Raw genomic sequence first — 8,762 nt, forward strand, 5'->3', positions numbered from 1 at the left:
ATTTTAAAACATTTCCATCTCTAATCCCATCATCAAAACAAGGGTGTGTGAAAAATGATCCTCAGATCTGCATCTACAAAGAAGTGAATCTTGGACACAGCATAAAGTGCGTGGATGAGATGATGGGATCATATCTGGCCCTGTAGGCATGTGACCTGGATTCATTATTAAAAAAGGGTTCAGTTAACAATGCAGGATTTACTGGAATGGCACAAAGGTGTTAACCCCACCTCTATTTCTCAACACAATCACAAAAGGAAAAGCTCAAGAGAAACCGAGACTCCTTACTGAAACCACGTGCAATGAGATTAATGATGAGAAAAAGAGAAAGTCTGTTGTTCGGGAGCGGATCTGGATCTGCTGTATTAGAACGACATTTTACAGTGTGACAATAATAGTGGTAATCAAACCGTTTAAGAACCTAACTAAACATAATGCATAGTGTTAAAATGCACCTCGAGTATTTCTTTTACTGAAGTGCAAAAACAACAAAACAGCAGTACAGTATGTAAAATATTTTAAATGGCCTCACCATCATTATGATAACCATGGAGCCAGTGAACATGCGAGACAGCCTGGTTTTTTCAGGAAAGTATGGCTCTTTGACCCCAGTCACTGGATTTTGCTCCATAGTAGGGGCCATGGCTGCAAACTCCGGCCGAGGACGCTCCTTAAAGAAAACAGTGACCATCATCACTGGACACACTCTTCACCGGCTTTGTCTGGTTCACAGATTGGTCTGTAACTTTAGTCTTTGCTCTGTTGTTTACCTTGTTTACTCTGTACAAAACTGAAACTTCCGTGTATAAAGGTTAAAATCAAATATTAAAAAAATAGAATCCCTGTGCAAACAAGTGCAAACAGTCATGATGCCCATTACTGTATTACTGGATCTATAATCATGACAGACCTAAGAGCTCTAAACCGAATAAGACCAGTATGATCACACTCATACTGAAAGCAACCAATACCTCCTCTTCATGGAAGTCCATACAGTCCCAGTGATGTGCCAGAGTGGCCATTTTTCTCTTCCAGTACTCCAGAAAGGTTACAGCCCAGAATGACATGAACACACTGAAAAACACTGTACCTGGATGGTCAAATAAGTATCCCAGCTGCAACAGAGAAAGGTACAACCATTAGGTTCAAGTCTTTTTTCGCAGAGTCAGCGATTTGTTCACCACGAAAAGCTTGGTACCTTCGTCAAGGTGCAGATCTCAGACATGTTCCAGGCCTTACATGTTTTGCAGAGTGGACACATGGTATAGCTAGCTCCACTGTTACAGATTTCCTCCCTGTTGACAGACACACTGACACAGATTAGTTACACCTGAGATAACACTAATTACAGGTTTTAAAGCAACACGTATTTGGCCTCACATAACTGTGAGGCCCAATAATGATCAGTGTGGGAGCTAAGGGATTGGGAGAATTAACTCTAATGGATGTAAAGGCTGCACATATACCTATTACGTACTGCTTCCGGGGAACAGATGAGCGGTGTGGAAAGCATTCTCCTAACCTCCTGCCGGGAAACAAAGCTACTGCTCTTTCCTTTATTACAGTTATAGAGTGAGTTACTGAAACCCTGACTGCACATGGGATCAGCTACAAATAAAGCCTGGACTGACAGCGAGATCTATTTCCTCCTCTTTTTTTTTTAATAGGAGGATTATTCTGCACTAATTGTCCATTAGAGATGGCTGCTTTTTCTTGCTGCCACAGACTCTCTTTCCTAGGATGTCGACTTATCCCTAAGAAATGAAGCCAGAAAAAGGTAAACAGTAGTTACAGCGGCAATATTACTGTACACAATCTAGGCTACACTTACACTGAGAAGAAAAACCAGAAAGGAGAGCCAACTCTTAATAAATAATATATGACAAACTGGCACAGACATCCCACATGTAGATGATCTAGCTGTGAAGCGAGTCTTTATGCAGAGTGCGCTCTGCTTTGAAATATTTGAATCTAAAGTTGTGCTTGTTTGAGAGAGTCTGTAAGTGGAGTTTAATTTCCAGGAAACTGTGGCAGCCCTTAAAACAAAAGCTATAACACACTTATTTGCTTTCTTTCTAAGGAGAAATCAATGCTAATCTCATGTGTGTACATTAAGTACAGCACTGAACTTTGGCTCTTATGTTGGACATCAGTAAGGTTTTTGCTATACGTTTCTGAACAGGCACAACGGCACCAATTTCAGCAGCTTCACTGAAACAATAAGACTCTAAGAAGCCACTGCAGCCAGCAGCTGGCTGACAATGATTAGTCCCATTTATTTTTATTATGAGCCATGTGGGTGTGCATTAAATTCAGCTGAATCACTATCAATAGTGATACATGTCAGTGCATAAGTATGTTTAATGTTTAATTAAACATAATGTCTGGTTACCATCTGAAACTCCATTGAGGGATCGGGGGGTCAGGGGGCTGGGTGATCAATAGTTGCCCCATGACTGCATTGGATTTTTTCACATTTGGCAACTGTTTGCAACTAGTTGCAACTAACTTTGTGTGAGGGTTTCCTATTTGTTTGATTTTTATGTTATACATTATTAAAGACAAGATCCAAGTTTTTGTGTCTATTAAAACGGTGGTTGCTTCACTTGTGTTTGAACTGCCTGCTTAAACTGACCCCTGTGTGTAAAACTTCAACAACTATGCCACAATACCTTATCTAAGTGAGTGCAGTCACACGTGACTAGCCATGTCTGTAATGCGACATTTCATTTAAAATTATTTTGTATTACACAATAAAACACATGCTATGTATACATGATGCAGACTCACGCTGGTGTGTTGGTACCCATGGACATCACTCCAGACACAAAGACCAGAGTCCCGACCACTGCTGCCGGCAGCAGCCAGGCTGTGTAGAAACCTGCAGAGACAAAAAGCTCCATTAGACTGCAGCTCTCAGCTGATGCAAGACGGATGTTCAATTTCAGCTGCAGTGATGACTTTCATCCTGACAATAATGGTTTCAAGCTCAGGTATAGCCCCTTTGCATATACTACACTCTCCTCTTAACAGAGATTCATAAAAGAATTTCACTGCTAAAAAAAGGAGTTTCCACTTGTACCTTTTTGTGAAAAAAGAAAGGAAGAAAAAAGTAATAGATGCAATTCACTGTAGAGTCAGTGCCAGGAGGCTGTAGCTTAGATTGCTGTATCATACAGTATGTTTATTTATGTGAGCACTCTGCTTATTGTCCTGTATTAGTTTTGATCCATTTCTAATCATTTTAAATGATTCTGGCGTGTAATACAGACTCCACGTATTTCTCATTTATTAAAATGAACAGCGGGGTTTTTTTTAAATAGAGAAATCTTTGGCCCCCATCAGACTCAAATCAAATGACCAGAATTGTAATAAAATTATAGTTAGCTACTAAATTTAAATTGATTTCAACCAAATAATCTGCAAAAACTGCTTTAGTTTGTGCTTCAAGGTAATAAAATTACTGAGATATCAATAGAACGCTTATGTTGAGCAGTTAATTAAACTCAAATTACTTGTCGACAGGGAGAAAGCCTTAACAGTTGCACAGATATTTATAATGTTTTCATTTTAGCAATAATGACAAAATCTAAATATTTAATTAACATTACTAGTTATTGTGATACCTTCTGGTCTGGATTCAGTAATCCTCCTGGATTCAGGAAGGAGTGGGCTTTTTATCTGTAAAAAATGAGCCAAATTTTTTGAACAACAGAAATAAGAATATATATTTACCCAGCCAGGCAAAGTAGAGTGCAATCTTCTCTCCAAAGTACTCCCTGATATGGTCCAGTGGTTGATACTTGTACCATTTGCACCAGCGGGCCCAGTAGTAGTAGAGAACCTGCCTCTGGTTCAGCTCGTCAGGTCGGACCTCGTGCTTTGGAAGCTGAAAGGGCCCCTAAAGAGAAAAAACATGCTGCTAATGAGAAAGAGAAAACGACACATTTCAGTGTACAGAACAGCTAAAAATAACTCACCTCATGCAGCGGGAACGCTGCTGTGTACGCCCCTTCATTTAACAGTCTGTCCACTCCGACTTCAGCCTTCTTCCTTTTCCCATATGCTGTCCTGGCAAGAATCTCATAGACCTGAAATAAAACTCTCAGTCTGTTAGTTCAAATATACATCCGATACATTCAGTATACTACTATTGTCACACTTGTGTTACTTACAACACGGTGCCTCTGCGTATTTGTGAAATATGTATCGTGATCTTCCCAGCCAAGGAATCTGAAGAAAAGCGTACATTCAGCAAAACACGCAGCAGTGATCTGATCCAACTGTTTGCAGAAGTTAACCCACCTGCTCATCTTTGACTTGCGAAAGGCACATGTGTAATAGTCCAGAGGCCTGTTAGGCACAGACTCCGTCATTACGTTAGGTATGCATAGTTTACTCAGTACCCGAGCAGATGTGTTGAGGTCTAGATGCTGCTGTGCCTGGGACACAAACACAGATACAGGTGACCTCCTTCTATTACTGTAGAACAGCATAAGATGCACGTTTTTGGTTCTGAGTGAAATGTTACGACAGGTTTTCATTGTCTTAAGAGATAATCAGAAAATGTTCGCATGATTAAAGAGAAAAGTGAGAGAGTAAAGACTTTATCTGGTAAACATCAGTGTGCTCTTTCATATTAAGTTGTCCTTGTTTATTCCCCAAATTAGTATTATTATCAACTGGGTTTAACGTCACGTAACAAATAACTTTAAATTGAACCTACCTAGAAATAAATAGCTGTACTTACTTGCAGTGGAGCTCTAAGGCAAAGCTCCTCAGCATAACACACCAACACATCCCAGGGGGCGCTAATTTTGAGAAAGTGTATGGTCTTCTTTTCATTTGCAGTTTCCTCCTACAAGTAAAGAGGCAACAAAGAAGACGTTAATCAACAAGTCAGGAAAAATAATGAACAGATTTAATAATTTAATAATAAGATAAATAATCTTTAATCTTGTCAACAACACCTTTTCCATGACCAAGCCAACACTCTCCAGGTTCTGAACAAACTTCTCTCTCCACTGAGCCAGTTGTGCTTTCCTTCGTTCAGACCTGCTGCTCTCCTCAGCGGGAACGGCTTCCCTCTCCTCACTGGTAGCCATATTTGTCCCTTTCCCTCGCCGCTTCCTCCGTGAACGAATCTCCCACACCAGCACGAAGTCTGCACCCCAGACCAGAGGAGTGAAAGGTTAAACGAACGAATGACTTTGTCTACCTACCACTGAGCTGATGAAACCTCATGCAAAGCGAGCAGCCTACCAATCTTAGTTCTCCCGTCTCTGAAGTAATTCCCCAACTGTGGCACTGGTTGCTTACTTCTTGTAGGAGACTGCATATAAATGGGATCATCGCCATCCATATCTCCATCAGCAGCTGCAGCTGCAAGCTGACAGTTGAGCCACCATTAATATATCATGAAACTCTGTAAAGAGACAGCTGCTGACGAAAACTCTGCTCACTTTTCTGCATTTGAACCTTTTCGCTCGGTGTATGAATGTTTAATTGGCTTTGAGGAGAGGTTTAATTCTTGTGCTAGTACATGCCTCCACTTTGCAGTAATAAGACCAGAAAGATGAGCCGAAAACAATCTTTCAGTGCAGTAAAGTCATGCCTCACCATTACCCATTATCAGTGTCCTTACAGTACCTTGTGTTCATGTTTATATTACATGAAGGGTAAAACCCCTCAAGACTCACTGCCACATCTCTGAGAAATCAGTGAGGCCAAAAGGGAACAGGATAATGAATAACTGCTGTGTCAAAGTGATGCGATTTTATAGATTTATGTGAGCTGAAGAGATATCACACTGCAGTATTGTAGGAAATAAGTAAAGCAGAGCTTACATATCGTGGGGGGATAAAGCTCCCATTCTGCAGGCTCCCATAGCTCTCTGTGCTTTGTGCTTCAGCCCTAGTATCCAGATCCAGGAGGACCTCTCTGTCTCCCTTCAGCCGCTCTGAGCTCTTCCTCAACATGATAAAAAAAAGCTCCTGTGACTTGAAACAAACACTATGCCTTCACATGAAATCTGTACTGAAGGAATTCAAAGATAACTTCAGCCAGGCTGAAGGTAAGAGATGCAAAAAAAGCCTTAAAAAATCTGGATACTGGTCTTTGCTATAGTGAAAAACAAGCTGCTGCTGAAGTCTGCATTTGTAGCAATCTACGCTTCCCTTGTCCTCGTTCTGCTTTTTATCTCTGCATCCATCAGGCTCCTCTGCTCCACTGCAAGAGCCGTGGATACCGTAATGGATCTAGCACGCAGGCAACACCGCGCACAGTGCTGTGCTGCATCTCAGCAGGGAAATGCACGTTTTCACCTCATAAATAATGTAACAGTTAGTGAGTGGCAGTCCAAGCTCTTATGTGCTATAATAATATAATTATATGGACATAACGCACTGTGAGAGGATTCTTCTCTTTGAAGTCAATGTGTATTCCTTCATCCATGCAAGCTGTTTCATATACTTCACTGAACTGGTTTGAAATTCTGCAGATAATTAACATAAATTACACGAGGATGAAGCACCACCCCCACGTGATCTTCTCAAAGCGCAGAACAAACTGTGCGCACTTAAAAATGCTGTTGGTTTATACTCAGTCCAGAAGCCCCACATGTACCAGGAGGTTGGTTTTTTTTTTAGCTAAAAAGTGATGTTTCTGTGTGTTTTTTATGTGTAATAACTTTGCTAATAATGGTAGAAATACTGTAGTCAACAGGATGAATGAAGAGGTTATATATAAAATGAAGAACTAAATAAATGAATTAATTATTGCCAATGAGACTTTTTAGCTAGATAAATAAAGGATATATAAAACTAAGTCACTTTTTGGCACACCACCTCCAGCAGCCTTCCTGCTTTTCATGCTGTTTGCAGTGCTGCAGTCAGAGCAGAGTCGAACCTGTGAGACATGTATGAAGGAATAACACAACACATACAGTAACCAGAGTCGTGCTGTCAAAGGGAAACTCTATTTTAAAAACAATGATGACATCACCAGTATCTTTGAGTGGATTTTAATGCAATGCCGGAGCCAACACTGGCGAGTTTGAAAGACGCTTTAGAGCAGTGGTCATGAACTCCAGGCCTCGGAGGCCGGTGTCCTGCAGGTTTTAGATCTCACCCTGCATTAACACACCTGAATCAAATGATTAGTTCATTAACAGGCCTCTGAAGAACATCAAGACATGTTGGGGAGGTAATTTCGCCATTTAAATCAGCTGTGTAGGATCAAGGACACATCTAAAACCTGCAGGACACCGGGCCCTTGAGGCCTGGAGTTCGAGACCCTTGCTCTGGAGCTTCACCTTAGCTATCCACAACAAACCTTTAGGGCACAGCACATAATCTTCATTTTCATATTAAACTTTTTCCTGTGAATTTCCCTAGAGGTCAAAACCCCTGATATTTTACCCAACATCGATCCAACATCAACATCTTTCCTCTTTTTTCGCCATAAGCCATCACAGCCTCCTTTTCTATCAGTGATGCTGTTTTGTAATGGTTTACATTTGGTTTCAAGTCTTTCAGTCTCAACTTCTAACCCTATTTATGATTTTGAAACTGTGTTACTACAAAGAGTTCACAGCTTTCTTTTTCATGGTAACCTCACAAGCACACTATTACTGTACTACTAAATAATAAAGATACCTCTGAACAAGACCAGTGGTAACGGTTGCCCTAGCAACTATAAAATTATTATCAGCAATAAAGGAAGTTGTTAACATGTACTCTGGATTGTATCTGATGCTATCTTGAACGTCTTCCTTTCACTACAAACTGAGTCAGCTGATACCAAACATCCTTTAAGTTTATCGACACTTTGAGCATTTGCAAGGTGCTCCGAACTTAAAACCCATATTTGCTCTGCCAAAAGTAAATAACTTGGGTTCACATAAAAGCACTTTGGGTGTTTCAGTCATAAGTTACTCACTACCCGCAACACACACACCATATAGACGTCCCTGTACACTTTGGTTGACATCAGGCTTGGATGCAAACTGTTTGTATGACCTCTGCAGGTGTGTCAGAGAAATTAGAGTAACTGAAATGGCAAACTATGAATATGTAACAGCTCATCTGTCACTGTCTCAGTGTGACATTTGGTCAGAAAACATTTGAACACTTTGATTTAAAACACAGAAGAAGTGACTGAAGTAGTGTTTACTGTTTAAGGGATTAGTATTGTATCTTATTCACTTATTCATTTTGTTTTATTTGTTCTTTTTAAATGTGTGTAAAGTACAGAAAATTACAAATGAATATCTATTTAAGCTCTACATAGCATTATTATCACTTTGACCATCAGCTCAATCTACTGGGCTTGAAGAAAAGGTCAGAGGTCAAATGTAACATGATATTTTAAATCTTTACATGGTACTTTCTTTAAGTTGACAATACACAACACACTTTTAAGAATCATAGTTGCTAAGTCAATTTTCAACCAATAAGTTATTGAGTGGACTTTGAAGGGGAAGTATGCCAAATTTGAATAGATTGCTAACATGAGCCCACTCTACACCCCTACTAGGTCTCAACAGAACTCATTCAAGACTTCATTCAAAACATAATCTCCTTTGTAGAGGTAATACAAATCACCAAGCAGCATGTCATAGGCACTACAAAAACAAACTATTAATTGAGCAAACATACACAAGAAATGTATCTAAAGCAATCACAGACAATGGGAACACATTTTGTGTTACACTTCCTAAAAGCATAGTGACCTAAGATGCCCTCTTACCCGTGAATATTCTG

At 40.1% G+C, this 8,762-nt stretch overlaps 1 protein-coding gene across 2 annotated transcripts in view; it reads right to left on the minus strand.

Moving 5' to 3' along the window:
* Positions 1-6,270, minus strand: part of ano11 (anoctamin 11) — a 29,768-nt gene extending 23,498 nt beyond the window's left edge. For both annotated transcript variants that reach the window (XM_026153843.1, XM_026153844.1), the window contains exons 1-12: positions 5,847-6,270; positions 5,263-5,389; positions 4,971-5,164; positions 4,751-4,858; positions 4,306-4,442; positions 4,176-4,233; positions 3,981-4,091; positions 3,736-3,901; positions 2,791-2,881; positions 1,199-1,295; positions 972-1,115; positions 533-670 (exon numbers count right to left, since the gene is read on the minus strand). In XM_026153843.1, coding sequence (XP_026009628.1) covers positions 533-670; positions 972-1,115; positions 1,199-1,295; positions 2,791-2,881; positions 3,736-3,901; positions 3,981-4,091; positions 4,176-4,233; positions 4,306-4,442; positions 4,751-4,858; positions 4,971-5,164; positions 5,263-5,389; positions 5,847-5,978 — 1,503 coding nt within the window. In that variant the 5' untranslated portion in view covers positions 5,979-6,270. The remainder of the gene's footprint in view (positions 1-532; positions 671-971; positions 1,116-1,198; positions 1,296-2,790; positions 2,882-3,735; positions 3,902-3,980; positions 4,092-4,175; positions 4,234-4,305; positions 4,443-4,750; positions 4,859-4,970; positions 5,165-5,262; positions 5,390-5,846) is intronic.
* Positions 6,271-8,762: the final 2,492 nt, after the last annotated feature.

This window comes from Astatotilapia calliptera, chromosome 20 (assembly GCF_900246225.1).
Source record: "Astatotilapia calliptera chromosome 20, fAstCal1.2, whole genome shotgun sequence".
Taxonomy (NCBI): Eukaryota; Metazoa; Chordata; class Actinopteri; order Cichliformes; family Cichlidae; genus Astatotilapia; species Astatotilapia calliptera.